Below are 26337 nucleotides of genomic sequence, written 5' to 3' on the forward strand. Positions count from 1 at the left end.
ATCCTGGACACTCTTGTCCAGTGGTAAAGCTGCTCCCAGAGAATGCCAGCTGAGAAAATCCTGCACTAGAGTCAAGGAGTGGGGGCAGGGTACGTTTGCTTGCTTGTTGAGAAAGGGTCTCAATATATAGCCTCGACTGGTCTCTACTGCCTCAGCCTCCCCAGGGCTGGCATGACAGGCTCCGCCATGCTCCCCTCTACCTCCAAGTCTTGCTCACCCCTTCTCTCCTCTCAGTCTGTGCCCTCCTGGCCTCCGGTGTCGTCCTGAAGGTCAGAGGCCAGAAAATGGACAGAGGACCTTTATTTAGCCTGGGGCCAGGGGCAGGGAGGAAGATGGACTCTTGGATAGTTTTAGGGTTGAAAACATGCAATCCACTCAGTTTGGGGAGATGGAAGAGCTCTGTGGCTGGGTGGTGGTGACAGGGTGTGAATGTACACATGCCTCTGAATTGTACCCTTCAAAATGGTTTTTTATGTATATTTTACCACAATAAAAACAAGAAATGCAAGAATATAAGTTCTTTAATACATGCTGTGAGCATTTTTGCCGTTTTGTGGGGAAGAGAAGAAATGAGCTATTGGATAATGGGCAGAAGGCTGGCATGTGGACAAGACTGCCGCAGCCTGCTGAAGGGCAGTCCTAAGCCTTTGTCCAGGGATCATCGAGGTAACCCGTCCCAGCGCCCAACCCTCGAGGGAGTATCTCTGCTCTCCCAGCTCCCCGACCGGTCGCAGAGGCCTCTTGTCAGTCAGTGTGCTAGGAATTCAGGAGGCCTTGATTTAATGCAGCCTCTGCAGCAGGCCTACTACTGTGTGTCTGGGAGCAAAACCCTTTCTTTTCTGGGCCTGTTTCCTGGACAGCACATAAGGAAGAACTCGTAAGTTTACCAACCCTCTTCCCATCTGCCCACTGCAAGATTCTCTTCCTGTAGCGACATGTCAAGCTCACCATGCCTGGGCCTAGCAAGAATCTAGTGATCTCTCCGTGGACTGTCGCAACCGTGGCCCGGAGCTCTCCTGTGACCGGGCTGGGAAAGCCTGCGTCCTTCCAAGGTGCCAGTCATTACCCTCACAGGGAGTCACGCTCTAAAGAGCAGAAAGGGCAACCTGCTTGGCCGTGCCCAGCCGCAGTCCAGAGTCCGGCTCAACGGGGCGACCTGGGGACACGTTCCTGGGAGGGAAATCTCAGGGGTGGGAGAGAAGGGCGAGGTACGACCCTGAGCCAGCGCAGAGCATCCGCGTGCGGCGGCGTGAATCACAAACCAGTTTGCTCGGGGGTTGGCTTAAATAAGTGAATGCCAGGAAGGCCGCCCCTGGGAGCAGGGCCAGGACTGAAGCCCCGACCAAAACCAGCGTAGCCGGCGGAGGAGGGGCTAACGCGGAGGCGGGGCTAACGTAGCTGGCGGGGGCGGGGCTAACGTAGCGGCGGAGGCGGGGCCAAGCGCGCAGTGTCTGGGCCCTGCCTGGCAGCGTGGCGAGATGGCCGCGGATTCGCGCGCCAAGGCGGCCACTCTGGACCTGAGGCGCCGGCTGCTCAGGTACCGAGTGCGGGCTTGGAAGGCGCGCCCAGCGCCCGCCCCGAGTCCCCGGCTTCCCCGCCTCTCTCAGCTTATTAGAAGCGGCCGTGGGCCAGCCCGCGGCTCCGGGACGTCCCCTGCCCCGGGGTGGCTTTGCCCCTGGCAGCTGCCTGCGAGGGGAGCTGGGCCTAGCCCGGGGTGGGCAGTCGTGTCACAGGCAGGGTTAGAGGAAGTCTGCTCCTAGCCTGTGAGAGGGACCCTCGGTTCCACGTGGAGAGGAGGCAGTGGCCGGAGCTAGCCACCCACCCCAGCCAGGGGCAGTAGGGCCCCTGAGATGGCAGGAAATGTTCCGGGCTAAGATCCTGCTCCTAGCATGGGGCATTTCTTCGAGCAGCTCCCCGAAAGCATCTTTCGCCAGGACTAGAGGAACTGATGTTATGTGCAAGCAAAATTGAGAGGGCCACCGAGGCTTAAACAACTTTGTATCCGCAACTTTCTGCCCTGTCCTGCTCCTCCTCATAGGATGAGGAGGCAAGCTTTTGTCCTTTCTAGAAACTGGGAAGGAGTGAGGAAGGCTGTGATCAGCGTAGTCTCCCGCTCCTCCGGTCTTTAGACGAGGCTATCCGTCGTTCTTTGCCTGTCCCCACAGCTCTTCCTGCAGACTCTTTTTTCCTGAAGATCCTGTTAAGATTATCCGAGGCCAAGGGCAGTACCTGTACGATGAGCAAGGGCGAGAGTTCCTGGACTGTATCAATAACGTGGCTCATGGTCAGTATGACGCCTTGCCCTTGGTGGGGCAGGAGAGGAGGCTGAGGCTGTACATCTGATTGGCAGCCTGGGTTGAACAGAACTACCATCCGTGGGCAGAGGGTCCCCCAATTTTCGTGAAGGAGCCTGAAAAGGCTAAACCAGGCCGGAGTTAGTGGTTCAGGTGTTAGGGTCCAAGTTCCACTTAGAACTCACAGCAAGCTGGACATGTAGCCTGCCCAGGCATGACCACCAATGTAGCATGACCTTGGCCCTGTGCAGGGTCATGACAGCAGGCCTTCAGCCCCATGGACTGTTGTGGGGGGACTATAGGAGACTGAATTCAACCAACTGGGGCCACCAGAGCTGAGGAGGAAAGGAAGGCTGTGCGTTAGAAGGCACATTGGAGGCAGATAAAGGTTAAAATCCAGGACTCTCCCAGCACTCAAGCAACAGAGGCAGGTGGATCTCTGTGAGTTCAAGGCCAGCCTGGTCTGCATAGCAAATTTTAGGACAATCAGGGCTTCACAGAGAGACCCTGTCTGGGGGCTGGGGGGTTGTTACTTAGTCCTCAGAGCCTTGTTGTTCATTGGCCAATAGACAAAACTCAACTAGCAATGCACCTAGCTTGACTCAGGTGTTTTGGATAACTGTGTTAATACTGTTAAACTGCTTTGATAAACGCTAACTCTGCTCTCTGTTCCTACCCCTGACCCTCTGACCTTTCCCCTCCAGCCGAAGGTCTCCAGATAGCTAACATTGGTTTTTCTAGATAGTGTTTCTACAGGACCATCTTTTCCTTCTGCTGGAATCTCTCCCAGAACTTCCATTCCGGAACATCATCTCTGTGCTCCCCCAGGCCACGCCCCTCTTCCCACCCTGTCTTCATTAACTTCACCCCCCCCTGGAGGGGTCTGCAGACCGAGCTGAGGGGGGATCTGGTGGGGCTGGCTGAGTGGAGTCGCCCATGTGATGGAGGTGACCCTCTTGCAGTCGGGCACTGCCACCCTGTCGTGGTCCAGGCCGCACATGAGCAGAACCTGGTGCTCAACACCAACAGCCGATACCTGCACGACAACATCGTGGACTATGCCCAGAGGCTGTCGGAGACCCTGCCGGAGGCGCTCTCCGTGTTTTATTTCCTGAATTCTGGGTAAGTGAACCGCGGCCAGCAGGCCCTGCTGAAGACAAATGCCAAGAAGAAAGCCACCCGGGTGGGTGCAGCATAGTAAAGCTGCCTGGGGCCGTGGGGCCACCGCAGGGAGAGGCTCTGGAGCTTTTCCTGTGGGCTCCAGGTTCTTCCTCTGGAGAGGACACCATCGTCTCCTCACGGATTTCTTTAGTTCTTCCTTACCGATTCCGCCATCAGGTGTGGCTCAGCAGGCTTACGGGACATCAGATGGTTCTTCAGAGAAAGTGACATTACGGAAGGGTCCTTTTCTGGAGCAAGAACACAGAGTAACGGGGCCCAGAAGCAGCCAGGGACCTGACTTGACTGTGCCCCTGTGTAGATGCTAAGAGCTCCTGAGGTGGCAGCTAAGGGAGGAGGCTGCCCCTCCCCCGCCCCCGAAGTATTCTCGTCAAGGTTGGTCACCGCCCTGGCACAGCCTGGGCAAAGGCCCTGTAACAAGAAGGGGCAAGGCATGCTTGGTGACCCAAAAGAGGAAAGAGTGAGCGGTCCCTTAACCAAGTGGGGGAAGGTGCTTTTCTCTTAAGACCTCTAGAAAGCTATAGGGAGTTGGGGTGAGGGTTGGTTTGTTTTTTTCTGGTGGTGGTAGTGTTTTTGATGTTTTTTTGTTTGTTTTTTTGTTTTTCAAGACAGGGTTTCTCTGTGTAGCTTTGGAGCTTGTCCTGGAACTCACTCTGTAGCCCAGGCTGGCCTCGAACTCACTGAGATCTGCCTGGCTCTGCCTCCCGAGTGCTGGGATTAAAGGCGTGCGCCACCACTGCGGCAATGTTTGTTTTAATATGTGTGTTTGATGTTTTCAATATATTTGCCTGCACATGTCTATACACGGTGTACGTGTCTGAGGCTGTGGAGTGGTTTCAGATCTCCTGGAACCGCAGTACAGACAGCTGTGAGCTTACATGTGGGGGGCTGAAAACAGGTCCTCTACGAGAGCGCCGATGCTCTTAACAGCTGAGCATCTCTCCAGCCACGCCCCCACCAAGGGTTTTTTTTTTGGTTTTTCGATACAGGGTTTCTCTGCGTAGCTTTGCGCCTTTCCTGGAGCTCACTTGGTAGCCCAGGCTGGCCTCGAACTCACAGAGATCCACCTGGCTCTGCCTCCCGAGTGCTGGGATTAAAGGCATGCGCCACCACCGCCCGGCCCCCTGAAGGGTTTTAATCAGGCAAGTGATGCTATCATGATGGCGAGATGAAGAGAGGCTAGTGTTGGGCCCTTGCACTGGGAGTGGCAGCGATGACAGAATCAGGAAGGTGACCCACATGTCTAAAGAACATTCCAACAGATAGCATTTGGGTTATAGGAGCAGCCACAGGTGCCATGGCCCCTTACAGGCTTCAGTCTCCTAAAGAATCTAGCAGAATTTACTATCTTCATTTCACAGATAAGCAGCTGCAGGGACTTGGTAGAGCACTTACCCAGTGTGCACAAGGCTTTTCCATCCCTAGTACCACAGTGTTAAAAGGTGGGGGAGGGGAGGAAGTGGGGAGCTGGTTAGGAGCTGGAAGAGCCAAACTGGGAACCCTCTGTAAAGAACGGGGAGATGGGCACAGGGGAGGCAGTTCCTGGTGTCTCCCTCCCCCAAGTTCTTTTTTTTTTTTTTTGTTTTTGGAGACAGGGTTTCTTTGTGTAGTTTTGTGCCTTTCCTAGAACTCACTTTGTAGACCAGGCTGGCCTTGAACTCACAGGGATCCGCCCAAGTGCTGGGATTAAAGGCGTGTGCCAACACTGCCTGGCCCACCAAGTTCTTCTGTGTGGATTCCAGTGACTTTATGCTATCAAGTCCTGTGACCTCTCTACCCCCTTTACCTGTTTCTCGGCAGTTTGACGGCTGTCATTCTCCCTAGAGAGGCTTTTTCCTCTTGCTTCCAGGCTCTGGTGTCTACCAGCTGCTGGCGCTACTCCTCCTCTGTTCAGTAGACAAGTCCCATCCTTCCTTCCCCCTCTGTGATTTCATCTATCTGCTTGGAATTTTAAATTCCATGAGCTGGGCGTGGTGGTGCACTCCTTTAATCCTAGCCCTCAGGAGGTAGACAGGTGGATCTCTGTGAGGCCAGCCTGGTCTACAAAGCGAGATCCAGAACAGCCAGGGCTGTTAACGAAGAGAAACCCTGTTTCAAAACAACAACAAAAAAGTCATCCATGTGCTGGTGACTGGAAAATCTGTTTCACAAACCCAGATGTTGGAGCTGGAGAGATGGCTCAGCAGTTAAGGACAATGGCTGATTTTCCAGGGGACCTGGGTTTTTGTATGGTTTTTTGTTTTGTGCTTGTTTTTGTTTTTTTTTTTTTGTTTGTTTTGTTTTTCTTTTGATGTTGTTTTTGTTGTTTTCTTTTTTGGATGGTTGTTTTTTGTTTTGTTTTGGGTTTTGGGGGGTGCTGTTGTTTTTGCTGTTTGGGGTTTTGTTTGTTTTTTGTTTTGTTTTGTTTTTTTTTTTTTTTTTTTTTTTTTTTCGAGACAGGGTTTCTCTATGTAGCTTTGCGCCTTTCCTGGGACTCACTTGGTAGTCCAGGCTGGCCTCGAACTCACAGAGATCCACCTGCTCTGCTCCGAGTGCTGGATTAAAGGCGTGCGCCACCACTGCCCGGCTTGTTTTGTTTTTCAAGACAAAGTTTCTCTGTGTAGTTTTGTTGCCTATCCTGGATCTTGCTCTGTAGACCAGGCTGGCCTCGAACTCACAGAGATCCGCCTGGCTCTGCCTCCTGAGTGCTGGGATTAAAGGCATGCTGCACCACCACCACCACCACCACCACCACCACCACCACCACCACCACCACCACCACCACCACCACCACCCCGGCTGTTTTTTTGGGTTTTTGTAATTTTTTGTTTTGTTTTTGTTTTCTTTTTGGTTTTTCAAGACAGGATTTCTCCATGTAACAGCCTGGTTGTCCTGGAACTCACTCTGTAGACCAGGCTGGCCTCGAACTCAGAGATCTACTTGCCTCTGCCTCTCAAGTGCTGGGAGTAAAGGCATGGGCCACCTGTGTGTGCTTGGAAGAAACTCCACATGCAGTCCTCCGTAATCTGACCCAGGGTCATTTCTTTTAGCTCATCCTCATGGCTCTCACCCAGGCAGCCTACAGGGCTTCCTCACTCTCACGTCATTCCCTTTAGAAATACCCAGAGGCTGCCTCCTAAAATGAGACCAGAGTCACACCCTTTCTTTGCTTCATAGTCTCTTTTTTGTCTTTGCATGCTGCTGAAGAGACAGCCAGGCTCCTCCTCAGTCATGAGAACACGGCCCTGCATATCTCTCCACTTCTCTGCCCCGGCTTCCTTGGCCTGGCTTCCTTCCCTCTGTTGCCTGAGTATACCACACAGAACAAGGCCTGTAGTTCTGTTCCAGAGTCCTAGAATCTTCCTCAGGATTTAGGGCAAGCATTACCTCTTTGCAGATGTATCACTGACCCCACTGTGGCTAAGGTAACCATAACAAAAGGTTACAGACTTGGAGGTTAAGCAACAGAAATGTATTTTCTCAGGCTACATATGGTGGTGCCTTTAATCCCAGCACTTGAGAGGCAGTGGCAGGGGAATCTGTGAGTTTGAAGCCACACAGTGAGCTCCAGGACAGCCAGGGTTATGGAGAGAGATCCTATCTCAAAAACAAAGTAAAAATAATGTTACTTTCTCAAAAGTTCTAGAGGCTAAAAGTCTAAGACCATTGTGTCAGCAGGGTCCGCGTCCTCTGAGGCCTGGCTCCTTCCCTAGCACATGACTACCCTCCCACTCACCTCACAGAGTCTGTGCAAATGCCTCTGATATCTGTGAATCCACCTCACAGGGTCTGTGCAAATGTCCCTGGTATCTGTGAATCCACCTCACAGGGTCTGTGCAAATGTCCCTGGTATCTGTGAATCCACCTCACAGGGTCTGTGCAAATGTCCCTGGTATCTGTGAATCCACCTCACAGGGTCTGTGCAAATGTCCCTGGTATCTCTGTGAATCCACCTCACAGGGTCTGTGCAAATGTCCCTGGTATCTGTGAATCCACACCATTTCTCATAAGGACATCAATCAGATTGGGCTGGGGTTGCCCCAAGTCCTCCTTTTAACTAACCTGCTTAAAGGCCTCATCTCCACATGAGGCCACATGCAATTCATTCTGAGGTACTGGGAGTTAGGGCTTCAATGTAGTAGTTTAGAAGAACACATTTTACCCCATAACACCCTCTTACTTACATGGAGCCTCTTCATGTAGGTTTTCTTCAGCTCCCTGTGCCCAGTGTTGACGCTTACAGAAATGATCACTCTGCTTTCATTGTTTGGCTTTCGAGATAGATCAGAGCTGGGCAATGATGGCACATGCCTTTAATCTCAGCACTCAGGAGGCAGAGGCAGTTCAAGTCATAGTTCGAGGCCAGCCTGTTACTCTACAGAGTTACAGACTGAGTTCCAGGACAGCCAGAGCTATTACACAGAGAAACCCTGTCTCTCAAAAAAACAAAACAGATGCACCATAATGTAAGTTTTAAAAGGACACCTCCTGTTTCTGCCCTGCTCCTGATACACAGACGGTACTAGATGCTGCCAAGGGAATGGTGTCCTGAGATGCTCTCAAGGATGGAAGGAGCCTTCTCCATGGGAAGCGCTTGGGTGGTGTTCCAAGTAATGCCCGTATTTTCTGTCACAGGTCAGAAGCCAACGACCTGGCCTTGAGACTGGCTCGCCAATACACAGGACACCAGGATGTGGTGGTATTGGACCAGTAAGTACAACTCACGACCCTGCTTCTCCAGAGCCTGGGCTCCACAGGCCTGTAAGGGTTCTGACTTTGGGGCCTTAAGCAGAGACGAGGCAGATAGAGGGCCACTGGAAACCAGTGTGACATGAAAACCAGACCCCAGTGACACTTCCCTGGAGGTCTTCAGTCCACCTTTCTGAGAGAACAGCAGCTGGGGAGTGAAATCATCCCCACAGCATTTGAAGATTCAGTTGACTGCACTAGAGACCAAAGGCCATTAGAGACCAGTTGAGATTTAAAATGGATTGGAACCCTGTGCCCCCACTTTACAGAAGGGAAAACTGAGCCCAGAGTGGTCAGGTGACTAGAATTGTGGCATGCCAGTAAGTGGCCTTGCAGGAAGCCACTCAAGCCTGTACTCGTCCCCAGCTCAAGGACTCGTACCTGAGTAAGAAAGATTGCCCTCCCCTATGTTTTATCTTCAAAAGTGATAGACAGTGGTTCGGGCTGATCCAGGGAATGAACACCACCAGGGCCTAAGCCCATGTCCTCCTTCTCCCCAGTGCTTACCACGGTCACCTGAGCTCCTTGATCGACATCAGTCCCTACAAGTTCCGGGACCTGGATGGCCAGAAGGAATGGGTCCATGTGGTATGCACACCTACATCGGCAGCAGGTCAGTCTCCACCCCCAAACCTAGCTGACATGGCAGTGTCTCCCTACAGGCTCCTCTCCCAGACACCTACCGGGGCCCTTATCGAGAAGACCACCCCAATCCAGCAGAGGCCTATGCCAGTGAGGTGAAGCATGTGATCCACACCGCACAGGAGAAGGGCAGGAAGGTAACCACACCCATGTCAAATCCTCTGGGACAGATGCTGAGAGAGACCAGACAGTTGGAGAGTAGAATGAGCCCAGGCCTGGTGGCACAGGCGTTATTCTAGCTACTTAGTAAACTCTATACAAAATCATTTTAATTTTTTAAAATCATTTTAGTATTTTGTGTGTATGGGTGTTTTGCTTACATGTATATCTGTCTGCCATGTGTGTGCAGTGCCCCTGGGGGTTAGAAGAGAATGTTGGATCCCCAAGAACTAGAGTTATAGATGGCTGTGAGTCACCATGTGGGTGCTGAGGATTGAACTCAGGACCTCCAGAAGAGCAACCACCACTGAGCCATCTGTCCAGCCCTGGAATTTTTTTTTAAAGTTAAAAAAAAAAAAAAAAGAGTGGGAAGCCTGGTGTAGTAGCAGCACCTTCAATCCCAGCTCTCAAGAGGCAGAGTCAGATCTATTTGTGTTTGTGGCCAGTGTAGTCTGTATAGGGAGTTCTAGGCCAATCAGGGCTGGAACTGGTTCCTCGTCTCAAAGAAAAGGAGGGTGGGGGTGTGGTGAGAATGTAGCTCAATGTCAGAGAGCTTGCCTAGATATGTGTATGAGACATCCTGGACTCAATTCCAGTACTGAACCAAAGAGCAGAATAAGACCCTGGTTTTGATTTGAGAATCAAGTGTGGAGAGGCGATAAGGCTCGTTAATGTCCAGCCTAGTTTTAATATACTGGAGAGTATGGACCCCAGCACCCAGGCTGGCGCAGTGTAGATCTAAGGAGGCTCCTTTGAGGAGGTTACTATGGAGTTATGTAGTTAAAGGTAAGATTTAGCCATTCCAGGGAAGGCAGGAGGCAGGAAAGGAAGAGCTTCCTCAACAGGAACCTGCACACAGATGAGAACCATGTGACTGGGGCCAGGTAGAGCAGGTTGTCAGATGGACCTAGACAAGTAGGCAGGATACCGGAGGACTAGGCTGTTCTCTGTCTTGAGTTGCACGCCAGATATGTTTCACTAGGGCAGCCTAGAGACAGGGACCATGAGGCTGCCTCCCCAGGGCAGTCAATGGGGATTCTGTGGAGAGGCAGACAGGAGTGTATACCCTGGGAGAACAAGGCCCATGGTGCTAGCAACTGGGCTAAGACTAAAGGAGTAACCAGCAGTAAAGGAGTACACAGTGGGGAAAACATGCTTGGATGAAGGGTTTTAAGAAGGACAGAGATGATGACCTCAGTGTCTGTGTTGAAGCATCCTCCCAAGGGCAATATGAGAGACAGGAAGAGGTATCCCATAAAACTGCATCTGCAGTACCTGGGGACAAGAAGTGGACTCAGATGTGACAGCCATGAGACACTGGGTGTCAGCAAGACACATTAAAGGAAGGTATAAAGATGAAGCCACATTTTTGTTCTAAGGAAGGTGAGCCTGTTGCTGGTCACCACATGGGGACTGGGAAGAAAAGGTTTAGGAGGCGGGAGGATGTGTAAGTGAATTTAGTTGACTGGTGCAGTACAAGAGGATGGAGGCATCAAGGGGCGAGTCACACCCTCGGATGTGACCCAGCATCCAAAGGAAGGGGCGTGCCTGTATTAGCTTAGCAAGGCACACCAAACTCCTCTGTCTCATCCGCAGATCGCAGCCTTCTTCGCCGAGTCCCTGCCCAGTGTGGGTGGGCAGATCATTCCCCCTGCTGGCTACTTCTCCCAGGTGGCAGAGTGAGTAGAGGGGCAGGCTCTGCCCAAGGGAGGGCAGGCTTTTAATTTTTTAATTGGATTTCCCGAGATCTATTCCAAATTCCAACTATAGCCTGCCTGCAGTTTCTGAAACAACACCCTTAAAGAAATAATGGCCCAGAGAAGGCCAGCCATTTGCCCAAATGGAAGATTCAACACCCCAGGCCTTTCCAGTCTCTCACCATAGCCCTGTCTGCCATCTCCCTCCACAGGCACATTCGCAGGGCTGGAGGGCTCTTTGTCGCCGATGAGATCCAGGTGGGTTTTGGCCGAGTTGGCAAGCACTTTTGGGCCTTCCAGCTGGAGGGGAAAAACTTTGTCCCTGACATTGTCACCATGGGCAAGTGCATCGGCAATGGTCACCCTGTTGCCTGCGTGGCCACTACCCAAGCCGTGTCAAGGGCATTTGAAGCCACTGGTGTCGAATACTTCAACACGGTGAGTAAATCTGAGGACAATATTAACTGTCACTCGGTCACCACGTCCTTAGTCAGTGAAGGCTTCAGGGCTTTCACTGTGCCCAGCATACAGATTTCTAAAATGCCATCCTCCAGGAAGCTACACATCAGGTTTTTGTTTTGTGTGTGTGTCTGTCTGTCTGTCTGTCTGAGAGACAGAGACTCGCTGTGTAGCCCTGACTAGCCTAGAACTCACTCTGTAGACCAAGCTGGCCTCAAACTCAAGAGATCCACCTGTTTCTGCCTCTCAAGTACTGATGTCAAAGGTGTGTGTGTGCTGCCTCACCTGGCCCACATCCGATTTTTTTTTAGTACTGTAAAACATCTTTCAAAATCAGTATAAATGCTGTCACAGAAAAGATTGTATAAAACACAGAGTGTAAGAGTCCCTTCCCTTCCAGCAGAAGCTACCTACCTGTGGCAGATGCTGGAGTCAGAAAGCTGAAGAACCTGAGAGGAGGGAGTGTCGTGGTCAGCTTAGAGACAGGAGGTCCACATCATGTCGTGGAGGAAGGATGGTTCCCTGTCCTTGGAGCAGAGGCCAAGGTTTTTCCCTAACTGAAGCTCACAGGCAGCCAGCTTGGTAGCTCTGAGACTGCAGATGCAGGGTGGGAACAGGCTGGGTCCTCAGCCAGAGCCTCCTGCCATCACAGAAACAGTCTGTGTTCCTGAGCATGGCAAACTGCAGGGGGTGTGTTGCTTGGCTTGGCTTTTTTGTCTTTCGTTTCAAAGCGCTGGTGACCAAATGCAGGCCTATTAGTGCTATGCAAATGCTGTGCCACTGAGCGATGCCTCTGACTCCCAAGGAAGGGTTTCCTTCAGAGAGAGATGAGCTCTCTAAAGTACCCTTTGGAAAAATCTCTGGCCATCAGTGTAGAGAAAAAGGTGGAGTCAGGAGACTGGATCTGGCCAGGGGCAGGAACGGACTTGTGGACTCACCATTATTTCCACAAGAAGCGATTTGAACTTTTAAGGAAGTCAGCATTTGGCAAGATGTCAGATAGGCAATGAGGGTCAGTCTGAGCAAGGGAAATGGCATCTGCTCTGGTGCTTTCGGCAGACTTTACTCTGCCCGAGTGACAAACAGCCTCTTCCCTGGGTGGGCTTGATGTCAGGGCAAGAAACACTCCTAGACCTGACTGTGACACTGGAGAGCCTAGCTTAGTGGACACAGAATACCATGGTCTGCTGTGAGAATAGAAGGGACATCCCAGGCAGGAAGTAGACACAGGGCTGGGGAACAGGTAATGGAGACAGAGAAGTCAAGAGCAAAATCTGTAGCTGCGCAGTAGTTAGCCAGTTGTGGAGGGAGGGAGGGTTGTTACCTAGAAGGCGGATGACCCAGTGGGGCCTGACCCTGGCATAAGTGCATAAGCTAAATTCAGCCTTCTCTCTGTATAGCCCTCCTCTAGTTAGCTGGCTACTTGCCCATTTTTGTTAAGATTTTTACATTTATTTATTTGTGTATGAGTGCATATGCAGCTACTGGCGTGTGGAGGTCATTTGCTCTTTCCATTAGGAGTTCTGGCAATCTAATTCAGTCCACCAGGTTTGACCACAACTTACCTTAACCTGCTGAGCTACCTCACCAGCTCGGTTTGATTAGTGAGCCCGAGAGAAGCTGTCACCTCAGACAAAAAGGAGGATCCTGACTCTGACTTTCATCTATCCTGATTCTGAAACCATGTTCTTTATTCTAGTAGCTCTTTGGGTTTTTTTTGTTTGATTTTGGTTTTGTTTTTTTTTTTTCCCCCCGACAGGGTTTCTCTGTGTAGTTTTGGAGCCTGTCCTGGATCTCGCTCTGTAGACCAGGCTGGCCTCAAACTCACAAAAATCCCCCTGGCTCTGCCTCCCGAGTGCTGGGATTAAAGGCGTGCGCATGTTCCACCACTGCTTGGCTGCGCTTTGCTTTTACTGAACTCTCTCATAATGCCCATGAACTCTAAGGATTTTGTATTTTTCACCTGCCATTGTATTACCAAGAACCATCTATAGTCACTCGCTTGTTTCCCTGCTTTATAACATCCACACTTGACCCATCCATGCCTGCTGACGTGCTCTGAGGCTGTTCCGTTTCTTGTGAACAGTACAACTATGGAAATTCTTAACAGTCTGTTCTCCATGTGCAGAAAGATCAGTTACAAATTAACCCAGACATGGAATTGCAGGGCCAGAGGGTGTGTCCATACTCAATTTTAAAAGATAATGAAATGTTTTCCAAAGTACTTCACAGGTCAAAATAGCTAACCAGTAGTATATTGTTTGGGGTTTGATGTTTCGTGAGGTCTTACTGTGAAAAGTCCTAGCTGGCCTGGTACTGAATATATAATCCATGGACCTTGAAACTGATGGCAATCATCCTGTGCCAGCTGAGTGCCAGGATTACAGTTCACGTCCATGCTCCACTTCTCATCAACACTTAAAATTTTACCAGGAGTTTTAGTAGATTTTTATGTACTTTGTTGTGTGCACACAAAAGAGGACATCTTGCAAGAATCAGTTCTCTCCTTCCCCAGTGAGTCCCAGAGATCAGACTCTTGGCTTCACGCTTGTAGATAAGACCTTCACCTGCTGAGCCTCTTCCACAGTCCTCTCTGCTTACTATCCGTGTGTTCCCTCTTCTGTGAAATGCTAGGTTGTGTCTTTTCTACTCTTTAGTTGGTAGTGCTTGTGGAAATTCCTATGTATATGCATGTCTCTTGTGTGTTTGTGTGAGATACCCATGCAAGCACACATATCTAGGTTGAGCTTAGTGTCCTGCCAACAGTGTATTCTGTGAATATATCCATCCAGTTGGCAGCAGTCTTCACTTCCTTTATATATTTATGAGAAACCACGAAAACATAAATTATCAATCATCTCTGTTTTGGTCTTGAGATGGATCTCACTCTAGAGACGAGGCTAGCTTGAAACTCATTCAGATCCTCCTGCTTCTGCCTCCCAAGTTCTGGGATTAAAGGCGTGCAACCTCTGTGCTACTTGGTACCTGGATTCTAGGGATCAAGCTCAGGTCACCAGACTTGTACATCTGGCTCTTACCTACTGAGCTCCCTGGTCATCTCACTGGCCTGAAAATTTTTACCGTTTTATATGAAACTAGGCAAGGCAGAGGCAAATGGACTGCTGAATTTGAGGCCAGCCTGGTCTACATAATAGTGAGTTATAGGTCAGCTAGGTCTACACTACATAGTAAAGCCCTACCTCAAAAAATAAAAGTAAAAAATACATTTTAGATGATCCAATTTGTCTAGTTGTTTTTTTTTTTTTTAAATGGTTGTTGCTTATACTTAGGAAAGACTGCTGAACCTCAAAAAACAAAAACAAAAAACCCTATGTAAAAATAGCTGACTTAATATCCTGGGTATGCTGGGCAGTGGTAGCACAGACCTTTAAACTCAGCACTCAGGAGGCAGAGGCCAGCCTGGTCTAGAGTTCCAGGACAGCCAGGACTGTTTCACAGAGAAACGCTGACTCAAAAAACCAGTAATAATATTATCATCATCATCCTGGGTGAGAAGGACTTGCAATACAGTTGAATACGTATAGGGCATTAAGCATTTTGCCCAGTATATGAGAATGTTTATATTTATCTGTCTACAGTGATGTTTGTGGGCTGGAAGTGTAGCTCGGTGGTAAAGCACATGTTTAGCAGGTACAAGGCCCTTGGTTTGATCCCAGCACCACAAAAAAGACATCTTTATACATCAGGTCAGTGCTCGAGGCCAAATACTTTGCCATAAGCTATATCCCTTAGGTTGTGTCTTGTCCTCCTCCCACACAATTTAAAAAAACAAAACAAAAATAAGGACCTAACAAGTAATTCCATAATATGGAATATTATGGATAAGTCCATAATATAGTTTGCCCTGCAAACATGAGGCCCGAGTCCAATCTCCAGAACCCACATAAAAGACTAGGCTTAGTGGCACAGGCCTGTAACATCAGAGCTAGGGGGCAGAGACTGGATTCCTGGGCTTGCTGGACAGCCAGGAGAGTCTAATTGGTCTGTTCCAGAGCCTAATGAGAAATTTTCAAAAAACAAGATGGATGTCTCCGAAGAACATCCACCATATCCAAGGTTAGGTTGACCTCTGTACCCATGTGGACATGCACCTGCACACACATTTTTGAAAATGGCCTCACAACACAGTCCTGGTTGGCCAGGAATATGTAGACCAGGCTGGCCTCAAACTCAGGAGATCCACCTGCTTTTGCTTCCTGGGTGTTACTGACATAAAGGTGTTTGCCACCAGTCCTTTTTTCCCCACCAGGACAGGGTTTCTGTGCAGCCATGGCTGTCCTGGAACTCACTCTGTAGACCAGGCTGGCCTCTGCCTAAGTGCTGGGGTTAAAGGCATGAGGCACTACCACCCAGCCAAGTCCTACTTAATACCATCATAATGAGAATATGATTTCAGCATACAACTTGAAAGACAAATACAATCCATTCTAAGCTATCAGACTCTTGTAGCTTTTTCAAATATTGTACCTCTGTCTTGTAAAGTCACTTTTTTTTTTTTTTTTTTTTTTTTTTTTAAGTTGGCTTGTTTCCACTGGTTTGAGGCTCTGGTTTTGTTTTTTGGCACTTTGGCACTAGAGGTGGGTATCACACTGTTGAAGCTGTCTTCAAACTCCTGGGCTCAAACAATCATACCTCAGCCTGCAGGTGGGATGAGTTTATGACTTTTGTGGTTTGTTACTTTGCATATATGTGTTGTATGTGAGGGGTGCTGCATGTGTTCCCAGAACACATACCAGTCGGAGGACCACTCTGTGGAGTGGGTCCTCTCCCTCTCACCTTCCCCCAGGCTCTGCATCATTCGATCTCTGCAGGCACTTTACCTTACAATCCGTCTTGTTTTTCACTGTGTGGTATGTACGCACATGTGAATGCCAGAAGAGGCTGTTGTCTTCTAAGGCTTTCTCTTATTTGGAAAGTTTCTTATTGAATATGAAAGCTCAGTGTTTCCCTCCTGTCAACCACCTGCCTCTACCCTCTCACCTCTACTGCTAGGATTACACATGCAGTTCTGCCCAGCCTTTTACATCAATGCTGGGGATTCACGTCCTCATGTTTACGGTGGCAAGTGGTCTTACCTACTATTCATCTCCCCAGTTACAACAGATTTTATTTTTTGGAGAAAGGGTCTCATTGAGCCCAAGCTGGCCTTTAACTCCATACGTAGTTGAAGAGGACCTGATTCTCCTTCCTCTAACTCATTGATTATAGACATACGCCACCACCCGATTTTTCAGTGCTCAAGACTGAAACCAAGGCTTCCAGTTTGCCAGGAACTTTTTCAAGACAGAGTTTCTCTGTGTAACTTGGGCTATGCTGGAACTAGCTGGACCAGGCTGACCTCAAACTTAAGAGATCCACCTGCCTCTGCCTCTCAAGTGCTGGAATTAGTGTGCATCACCACTGCCCTGCTTAGGCAGGAACTTTTAACTGAGCCAATCCCCATTTCTGCTTGTTTGGCTTTTCAAAAGATTTGTGCATTTTTGTGTACCATGTGCATGCATGGTGCCCAGAGGCCAGGGGATGGGCTGGACCAGTTCTCTCTTGCTTACCTTATACCTAACCTGGGTTGAAGACCCCCAGGAGAGACCAGTTTATGAAGAGGACAGCCCCAAGTGTAAAGGTTTTGGGCCTATAGCCTTCCCAATTGTCTTTTTGTGGCAATTCCATGGCAGAGCATCTGACATTGCTGTCCCCTGGTTCAGTTTGGAGGCAACCCAGTGTCCTGTGCTGTGGGGCTGGCAGTCCTGGATGTCTTGGAAACAGAACAGCTCCAGGCTCATGCCAGTAATGTGGGCAGTTTCCTAATGGAGCACCTCAGCCAGCAGAAAGCCAAGCATCCTATTATTGGGGATGTCAGGTAAGGTTCTGGATGCAACAGACATGACTAACCAAATACCTGCTAGGGGTTCAGCACTGTTCCATTTTCATACCTTGGGATAAAAATGTCTACATCCACTCTCTAGAAGGAACTGGGATTCTGAAGGTCCCCCAGCCTTTCTTCAGCCCACACCAGGATCACTCTCCAGGGTGAAGGGGGTGGCTGAGGCCAGGGCAGAGTGAGGCAAGGACCATGACTGTAAAGATGTCACCTCCTTCAGGGGCACTGGGCTCTTTATCGGTGTGGATCTGATCAAAGATGAGACCTTGAGGACACCAGCAACTGAAGAGGCAGAATACTTGGTCTCCAGGTATTTCCTCCTAAATTGCCTTCCCCAAATAGCAAACACTGTGGGTCCGTTTAGCCTCAAGCAATTAAGCCTCTCCAGCTGTCTAGGCCCTAATCCTTGGCTGAAAGCATGTAGCAACCAATCTGAGACACCCACCCCTTCTACCAGACCTACTCCAACCATGAAAAACCCTGGGTTTGAATGTGCCTTCTTTATTCACATTGTAAAATGTGTGCACCTAACTATATACAATAGTAACTGGCCTCAGCCAGCATAACCACTCCAGTCGGAATCGGGGATTGTAAATTCAGGTGATATAAAAGCCAGAACCCAGGTTAGTGTTCTTAATTGTAGTCACCCCACGCAGGGCTGGGTTTTGCCCTGGGTCTGACCCCACTTTTTTCTTTCTGGGACAAAGACTGGAGAATCAAAAAGAATGTAATCATTTTGTACCTCTCAAGCCACCAGCACCTGGACTAGGTAGAGGTAATGAGCTGGGCAGGCATGGTGATATGGTAGCTGGATTATAATCAGAGCCTTTAAGACCTGGTCCACAAGGTGAATTCAAGAATAGCCTGAGCAACTTAGTAAAACCTTGTGGAACTGAAAGGTAGAGCACACCTTTAATCCAGCACTCAGGAAGAAGAGGCTTACTCTGACTGAGCTGGAGGCCAGCCTGGTCTTACACAAGTTCCAGAACAACCAGAGCTACATAACAGACAGTGTCAGACTCAGCACAATGACAGTGTACCTTGGGTGGGGACCAATTAATTCATCCCACTTTTATCTTCAGGTACAGTTACAGGACAAAGAATGAAGGCTGTAGTGTCTTGTTCTTACAGGCTGAAGGAGAACTACATTTTCCTGAGCACTGATGGCCCTGGAAGGAACGTCCTGAAGTTCAAGCCTCCAATGTGCTTCAGCCTGGACAATGCACAACATGTAGTAGCAAAGCTGGATGACATTCTAACCGGTACACTATCTAGATAACGTGGATCAGGCCCTAGGAAAGCTCAAAAACATGGCTTTTGTAATCATTACCTACATGCACTAAAAGGCAGCATCAATGTGGAACTTAGGGCTGGACATGAAAATAACCAGTCTTTGAACTAGCAGGATGGACATGGTGGCAACCACCTGTGATCCCAGTATTTGGTAGGTGAACAGGACAAGATGATGTTCAAGATAATCCTGGGCTACCTTCTACTTAAAAAGAGAGAAGGTCCTCACATTAGGCTGGGCAGCAGTGGGTGGCGCCTACCTTTAATCCCTGCCCACTCTAGAGTTCCAGGAAAAATCCATGCTTATGCATGCCCTAAATACTAATGTCAAGCTAGGGGCACCCTGAATTGCTGAGGGTCTAAAATGAATGTCTGACTGCAATGAAATGCTCCTCATAACCTCTAAATCAAGGTCAAGAGTTGTCCAAGGTCTCCCTCAATTTATGTAAGGAAACTACCAAACTGTAAATGACTATATACCAATGTGGTTGTTATACAAAGCTCAGATCTCAGCAGACAAAAAACCAGTACTTAAGTGTTAACCAGTGAAGCCCAATTCCTAGTGGATGTTCCAAACTGGCACAGCTCTAAGAGTTCTTTGTGTATAGAACATCAATGATTAGAGACTTAACTAAAAGAACTGCTCTGGGCTCACGCATGGGACCATCTGTGTTAGGGAAATGGTGGGACAAAAGCCTGGATAGACAGGTGGACCCAATCTCTTATCACCCCAAGCACTCTAGAAACTGAAGGTAGAGAATGGGGAATCATGTAGGGTAGATCGGTGGTCATCTATGGGTCTTTTTTCTAGACATGGAAGAAAAAGTAAGAAGTTGCAAAACACTGAGGATCCAGCCAAACTCGGTCAAGCACCCTCCAGGTAAGCGGGACTTGTTTATTCCCACCTCCACCAGGGAGTCAGCCCCCAATGCTACAACTTGCATTTGCTGGATAATGGGATAAAATCTAAGGATTTGGAGCATATGTGATAAAACATTCTCTAGATATGGAGGCTACAGGAACAAAATGGTGACTGAAAAGGTCAGGGAGGAAAACAGGTGAAGGACCCCTGCTACAGGAGACCCTAGTCCCAGGAGTATTTGGCACCTCCAACACTGGGCAAGGTCTCACAGAGCATCCCACACTCACCCAGGCGTGGGGGTTTTTTAATTTTTATTTCAAAAGCTTGGATAGCTTCAATATCCAGGTCGTGGCAAAATCAGGACACGTGTAAAATACCTTACAATACATTAGATTCCCAAAAGGTACCAAAAAGTACAGTAAAATTAACACTTCCATTACTGGAAATGTATGACACAAATAATATAAAATTAAAAGGTGAAAAAGGTGACACTGGTTTCCTAAGATACAGTTTACTCTTTACAACCAGGGTCCACAGGTCCAGGCTGCAGAGCAGCAACAGGAAGCAGACCCTCCAATCTAGTACAAGGTAACCTGGTAATAATAAAATCAGCCCCCTAAAGCCGCTCTGGCCTCTGAGACGCCACACGCTGCCTACAACTAGAGCTCTGGAATAGTAAACAGGAGAGTGATTTCCGGGGGAAATTTTAAATAAGATGCACATGGGACAGGCCATAAAAGTTTGCCAAGTTAAATTTGGTACATAATTGTGTTCACTCCGCGTCCAAACAAAGCGTGTGCGGTCGTCAGTCGGCCGCTCCTGCTGCCTCTCAGTATGGCTTGTAGTTATTCTGATGGCCACCGCGTCGCTGGCTCTTCCCGTAATTTGTACTACCCTGACCTAGAAATAAGAACAATGTTGTGGCTACTACTTAACTGTACATTTACCCAGTGCCAGGCGCTTACCACATCCTCAATGTACAATGTAACCTCTGCACAGCAACACCAGCTTCTCACACCTGACCACAAGGAACTAGAGTAGAGCTCCATGGGGTAGCTCCAGTGCCTGAACCAGGCCTGTCTGACTCCAAAGCCCCTGCTGCACGGCCCCTGCACTATCTGACCTGCCTCCCCTAGGAGGAAGTAGATGGGGCCTCCCTCTCCTACTTACTGTAGTCGTAGCCGGGGCCGTAGCCGTAATAGCCATAGGGCGAGTAGTCGTAGCCGCCATAGCCGGGCCCGTAGCCCTGCTGGTAGCCGTAGCCCTGGTTCCAGTAGTTGCCGTAGCCCTGATTCCAACTCTGACTCTGACCTGTGGGGGGGAGCAGGGCACAGGGGCCCATGGACCATTTAGCACACGCAGGAGCTAGGATGGAGGAAATCCTGCCCTTTGGGTGGCGGGGTTACTATGGCAACTCAAGTTGAAGCCAAGAGGCTACTGTTCTGGTATAGAGGGCCCTAGGCCCAGCCTTGCAGGAGGCCAATAACTTCACTTGGGAGTATAGGAAGCTTACTCACACTCAAAAATCACCCTCTGATCACCTCCACCCTCCCTTGGCAGCTTTGCCTTGAAAAAGATGCAGTTCAGGCTTTGGAGTTAGAGGGGCCTGGGATGGAAGGAGCTAAGCGCCTGGCACAGCTTTGCCTTTCTGCCCACAGGTATGTGTGTACCAAGACTCAGGACAGCCACAAAGCTAAGCACAATCCACTGTGCCCCCATCATTCTCCCAGTGCAATGTAATGCCCCCTTGGCCTGGGGACCCCAAGCTGCACAATGAGAAAGAGAAGGCTCTTTCATTCCATGGAGCCATGAGCCATAGCAGCACAAGCACACAGCCTCCACCCAGGAAAACCACTCCTATCCCTGAGCTGTACCCACTTCACACCCGGCCCGCCCACCCCTACTACACAGAACACCAAGAGGCAATCCCAAGATAGGCACAGAAAGCTCCTTGCAGGCAGGGAAAGTCTTCATCCAGCTTCCACTTACCTCCACCTCCACCACTGCCTCGGTTCCCTCGATTGCGGTTTCCTCGGCCCCCAGAGCCATACTGCTGTTGCTGATACACCTCTTTGGGCTGGGCAACCTTGATTTCACACTAAAAGCCAAGAGGACACTGGGTCAAGTCCTGTGGGACAGCTCACGGTCGGGATGCTGCAAAGACCTCTATCTACTCCAGCCACAGCAAACCAAAAGTTTAGGGATGCAAACAGGTTAACTGGAGAAGCTAGCCATACTGGGCAAGGTCAGAATTCCCAAGGGCTGAAAGTACTAATCTTTTTAACTCTTCTCTTTTTACAGAAGATATTCATCCTACTCAAATACCCTAACAGGACGGCAAACTGACCTCCAGGCTGTGTTGGAAGTCATACTGCCTGCCACCCTACTCTCTAAGCATTGGTCTATTGAGATCAGCTTCACATCTAAATCGGAATAGGACCCAGTCAGACTCCCTTTTATGCCTGAAAACTTTGAAGGAGACATAAATGCTTCTACTTAACAGTGTATGCTTCTAAAGACAGTCCTGACACACTCCCATTTAAAAAAAAAAAAAAAAAGCCAGGAGGCGGTAACAAATGCCTTTAATCCCAGCACTAGGAAGACAGAGCCAGGTGGATCTCTGAGTTTGAGGCCAGCCTGGTCTACAGAGTGGGTTCCAGGACAGCCACCAAAACCACATAGAAACCCTGTCTGGGAAAAACCATAAAAGTAAAATCGAGCTAGGCATGGCACATGCCTTTAATCGCAGCTACCTTGGAGGCAGAAGCAGGCAGAAGTCTTCAAGTTTGAAACTAGCAGGTTCTACATAAGAGCTCCAGTCCTGTCAGGACAGCAGTGAGATGCTGTCTCCAAAGCGGGCGGGAAGATGCATGTTATTCTCCTACCACACTATGCCTTACACTTTATCTTACTGCATTAAAGACACTGAATAAACTGGGCAGTGGGAGGCCTATGAGTTGAGGCCAGCCTGGTCTAAAGTGAGTTCCAGGACAGCGTGGACTACAAAGAAATCCTATCTCAAAGGGGGTGCAGGACACCAACAGCAGTTTTCACTCCCACAGAGGGCTCAAAAGGCTCTTCCTACTACTTCACATTAGGGCACACCAAAAAATAAGTCATTGTCCTTGGAATAACTAAGAATGCCCCACCCAACTATCTGCTTTAATCCCCAGCCCAAGCTTTTGAAACTTCCAATGAGAGGGAGAGAACTTTCCTGGAGCCTCACCCTACCTTATCTGGCTGCTACTCCAGTTCTCCAGTAAGCTCAACTCACGAGCCACACCTTCTACCCTCCTAACCAACTTGAAATCTATCACTCCACTAAACATGACTCCACCTTTATAGTCAGTTCCAGGATTTCAGGGAGCTTTTTAGGTTTTTGCCTACAGTAGGGTTGACTAAAGCACACCCATATGGGAGAAGCTCTGGAGCAGGAAAAACATCACTACAGATGGAAATTTCTGAGCTCTAGAATCTTCCTTCTGGAAGACCACTGCAAGTCTCATAATCCCTGGGCTGTACACTATCATCCCTAACACTAAATCAAGCACCAAAGAATATAGTCAGCAGTTCTATTCACAGGAGCCTGGCTTCCCCTTTGCATCCTTACACCCATTTTGGTTTTTATTAATGCAGCTTGTGCATACAGTGTATGGTGTCTACAGAGGCCACCAGAGAGCAGAGTCCTTGAGCTGTGGTTACAGGCTTATAACAGATGGTTTTAAGCCACCAGGGGTGCTAGGAATGGAGCAGGGTCTTATTGAAGAGCCAGTGCTCTTAGCCAATGAACCAGCTGTTTCCAGTTCAGCTTCTCTTTAAAGAACTAGACCATGGGGTGGTGGTGGTACACGCCTTTAATCCCAGCACTCGGGAGGCAGAGCCAGGCGGATCTCTGTGAGTTTGAGGCCAGCCTGGGCTACCAAGTGAGTCCCAGTAAAGGTACAAAGCTACACAGAGAAACCCTGTCTCAAAAAAAAAAAATCAGCATTGTGTACTGTAGACAAACACTAAGGTCTTACTAACCTAGGAAGCTCTTATAAGAAGGAACCCAACCTAATCTATACCTCTAAGAGCCAAAGACAAGTAAGACAGTTCTGAGACCTTACCTTGCTTCCACTGACAGTATGAAACTTTTTCTCCAGAACTTTCTTCACAGGGTCTTCCTCTTTAAATGTAATAAAAACAAAACCCCGTCTTTTGTTCAACTTGGGATCTATTGGAAGCTCAATGGCTTCAATCTGTGAAAACATAATAAGCAAAGCTCAGGTTTAAACCTCTAGTACCCCAGAACACATAAACCTGCTAAGAAAAGACCACTGAAAGGTTAAACCCGAATACTCCAGCCAGGCAAGGCCAACAAAGACCAGGAAGAAACAAGCCATACTCACCTCCCCAAACTGGCCAAAGTATTCTCTGATCTTTTCCTCTGTGGCTTCAGGGTTCAGACCTCCCACAAATATTTTCTTCACAGGATCCTTCTTCATAGCCATAGCTTTTTTAGGGTCAATAACACGACCATCCAGCCTGTGTTCCTTCTGGTCTAAGACCTGTGTAAAACAGAATTATATCAGGTTCTAACCAACACAATTACACAAAATGGGCCTTACTTAACTGACTTCCTAATCCAGTGGTCTCCAAACTTCCCCATACAGATGAACTCCTATAAACCAAGCCCCACCACCTTTGTCCATGCTCTACACTCCCTCTTCCTAACCACAAGTCCCAACTTTAGACCCACCTCCTTTCATTAAAGCAGAAGTGACAAACACAGGGTAATTTAGTGCTGAAATCCTCTCTACTCTGCATAAATGCATGCACTCTCACTTTTCCTGAGATTTAGGATTTGAGATCCCCATTAAAGCTATAATCCCAGCACTTAGGAGGCAGAGCCAGGTGGATCTCTGAGTATGAGGCCAGCCTGGGCTACAGAGTTGAGTTCCAGGAAAGGCGCAAAGCTACAAAGAGAAACCCGGTCTCAAAAAAAAAAAAAAAAAAAAAAATTGTATATAAAAAACACCTATCCACACAGCAATCTTGGACTTGCAACCCCCATAGTAAAATACTTAACACCAAGCCCATGCATAGGGATATAAAAAAGGCAATAAGGGAGGGCTGAAGGCGGGACACTCAATAAGCTTTTAAAATAGTATGTATGAGCCGGGCGGTGGTGGCGCACGCCTTTAATCCCAGCACTCGGGAGGCAGAGGCAGGCGGATCTCTGTGAGTTTGAGGCCAGCCTGGTCTACAGAGTGAGTTCCAGGAAAGGCGCAAAGCTACACAAGAGAAACCCTGTCTCAAAAAACCAAAAAAAAAAAAAAAAAAAAAAATAGTATGTATGAACTGTAATCCTCCAGAATCACTAACTCACATATAACCCGCTTAATCTGTACTATCCCCCAAAACAGGAATTTAAGCTCTTTGTCCCATCAAACACTGCAGTGCACATGAGTTCCTTAGGGCTCAGAATCCTAATAGACTGCTGCTAAACACCCAGCTTACCTTCTCCACACTGGAAGAATCTTTGAACAGGATAAACCCAAACCCTCTTGATCGTCCAGTGTTGGGATCCATTTTAATTGTACAGTCAACGACCTCTCCAAACTTAGTAAAATAATCCTTTAAATCTTTTTTGCTGGTATCCCAGCTCAAACCACCAACGAACATTTTTCTGAAAAGGAGACAACGATCACAAATTTTAGGAGCGGGCTGTGATTTTTACAAAAGTCTGACTCGGATACACTTTCCTGGCAAGGGCTTGCAAAGCGACCGCCCCATGGGACAGTCTGCGAGGGCGCCCCCTTTCAAATTAATCCCTCCTGTGTTACTCTGCAATCCCGACTCAACTGGAATTCACAGCAGCTGTACGAGATTGTATAGCCACACATTGTGTGGGGGAAAAAAATAAAGCCAACCTGGTCACAAACGTGACCCATGACCCATCACAAGCTTAAATTAGCGTGCCCTGCACTCCTCAATCTAAGCGAGCTCCTTTTCCGTTCGTTCGTCCCCCGCCTCCCGAGAACCGCTCCCGAGGAACTCTTGAGTTTCCTGGGGCCGAGAGCGCCCCAGGGTTCAGGCCGTGACTCCGCCTCTCGACCCGAGGCAGGCTAGGCCGGGCCCGCCGCGCGCCAACTCCGCCCACGCAGCCCAGACGCAGCAGCGCTCGCAGCCCGAGTCGAGGTCGACCGCTTTTCCTCTTCCGGGGCCTCCCGCCTCGAGGCCCGCTGCAGCCTCCGCACCGCGCGAGCAGCCCAGGGCGGCCGCAAAAGTCGACCCCGCCAACTCCTGCAAACTCCAGTGCGCGTAACCGCGCCTGGGCCCGCCGGAGAGCGCGCCAGGCACCGCTCGGCGGGCCACCCGCCCCTCCCCCCGCCGCGTGGCGCCAACAAAAGGCTGCCCCGGAACAAAGGCGGCGGCCCGGCGGCCCGCGGCCGCACCTACCCCGCGTCCTCCTCGTTCTTGCTGGCGTTGATCTGATCACCCTCGGCGCCGTTCTGGTTCCCGCTCGGGGTGGCCGTGGTCCCGCCCCCAGACGCGGCCGGGGCCGCGGGGGCCGCGGCCCCAGCGCTGGGCTCGATCGGGGCCTCGCCTTCGGGGGCGGCCTCGTGTCCGTTCTCGGTGGCGCCAGTCGTCTCCATGGGCTGCTCCTCAGCCGCGTCCGACATGGTCGGCCAGGCCGCAGCGGCTCCTGCAACGAGCGGCGGCGACGGCGCGTCAAGGCCCCGCGGCACTCCCCGAGCTCCCGCCCACCGCCCGCGGCCCGGCCGCTCACCTCGGCCGCCGATGACGCCGCGAGGCCCTACTCGCCGCGGAAGGCGCCGCGGGCTTGGCCGCGCTCACGCTCGCACCCCCGGGGACTCGCCCGCGTCCACCGACGGCGTCGCTCGGCTCGGCCGCCGCCGTACACAGACCTCGGTTCAGACCTCAGCTCCCTCCCGCGCGGTGCCACCGCCTGACAATGCCAACTCGTGGGGCTCTTTATAATGCCGGAGCCGGGGACCACCTCGTAACAAGACATATTCCCATTGGCTGGAGCCAACCGCCACTCACCATTGTCCTGGCGTCTCATTGGCTGCTGCCGCGCGCGCGCTCTAGATCCGGGCGGGCTTTGTCCTCATTTTAGAACGC

The 26337-nt window shown here is 49.8% G+C and overlaps 2 protein-coding genes across 5 annotated transcripts; one reads left to right on the top strand and one right to left on the bottom strand.

The window, feature by feature from the left end:
* Positions 1-741: 741 nt before the first annotated feature.
* Positions 742-21767, top strand: Phykpl (5-phosphohydroxy-L-lysine phospho-lyase). 3 transcript variants are annotated; one of them, XM_037201219.1, is made up of 13 exons: positions 743-877; positions 2166-2284; positions 3257-3416; positions 8088-8162; positions 8702-8789; positions 8864-8980; positions 10599-10681; positions 10912-11137; positions 16882-17036; positions 17278-17367; positions 18189-18319; positions 19159-19227; positions 21511-21767. In XM_037201219.1, exons 1-13 carry the CDS (start codon positions 783-785, stop codon positions 21537-21539), a joined length of 1437 nt encoding a protein of 478 aa, XP_037057114.1. In that variant the 5' UTR covers positions 743-782; the 3' UTR covers positions 21540-21767. The 3 variants fall into 3 exon arrangements, with proteins under 3 accessions (XP_037057113.1, XP_037057114.1, XP_028713070.2); XM_037201218.1 differs by lacking the exon at positions 21511-21767 and having other exon boundaries at positions 742-877; positions 19159-19403; XM_028857237.2 differs by lacking the exons at positions 743-877; positions 21511-21767 and adding an exon at positions 1430-1537 and having other exon boundaries at positions 19159-19403.
* On the bottom strand, positions 19705-26192 carry Hnrnpab (heterogeneous nuclear ribonucleoprotein A/B). 2 transcript variants are annotated; one of them, XM_028857239.2, is made up of 8 exons: positions 25982-26192; positions 25651-25897; positions 24709-24877; positions 23598-23756; positions 23316-23447; positions 21199-21307; positions 20380-20520; positions 19705-20109 (listed from the first exon to the last, which is right to left on the bottom strand). In XM_028857239.2, exons 2-8 carry the CDS (start codon positions 25872-25874, stop codon positions 20039-20041), a joined length of 1005 nt encoding a protein of 334 aa, XP_028713072.1. In that variant the 5' UTR covers positions 25875-25897; positions 25982-26192; the 3' UTR covers positions 19705-20038. The 2 variants fall into 2 exon arrangements, with proteins under 2 accessions (XP_028713072.1, XP_028713073.1); XM_028857240.2 differs by lacking the exon at positions 20380-20520.
* Positions 26193-26337: the final 145 nt, after the last annotated feature.

The sequence above is a fragment of the Peromyscus leucopus genome, chromosome 8b (assembly GCF_004664715.2).
Source record: "Peromyscus leucopus breed LL Stock chromosome 8b, UCI_PerLeu_2.1, whole genome shotgun sequence".
NCBI classification, from domain to species: domain Eukaryota; kingdom Metazoa; phylum Chordata; class Mammalia; order Rodentia; family Cricetidae; genus Peromyscus; species Peromyscus leucopus.

Coding starts and splice junctions, on each gene's coding strand:
- Phykpl (XM_037201218.1), top strand. CDS start 783: ATGCAGCCTCTGCAGCAGGCCTACTACTGTGTGTCTGGGAGCAAAACC. Junction 878..2,165: donor CAGCACATAAGGAAGAACTC/GTAAGTTTACCA, acceptor CTGTCCCCACAG/CTCTTCCTGCAGACTCTTTT. Junction 2,285..3,256: donor TATCAATAACGTGGCTCATG/GTCAGTATGACG, acceptor ACCCTCTTGCAG/TCGGGCACTGCCACCCTGTC.
- Hnrnpab (XM_028857239.2), bottom strand. CDS start 25,874: ATGTCGGACGCGGCTGAGGAGCAGCCCATGGAGACGACTGGCGCCACC. Junction 24,878..25,650: donor AAGAACGAGGAGGACGCGGG/GTAGGTGCGGCC, acceptor TCTCCTTTTCAG/AAAAATGTTCGTTGGTGGTT. Junction 23,448..23,597: donor ACTTTGGCCAGTTTGGGGAG/GTGAGTATGGCT, acceptor ATGTTTTCACAG/ATTGAAGCCATTGAGCTTCC.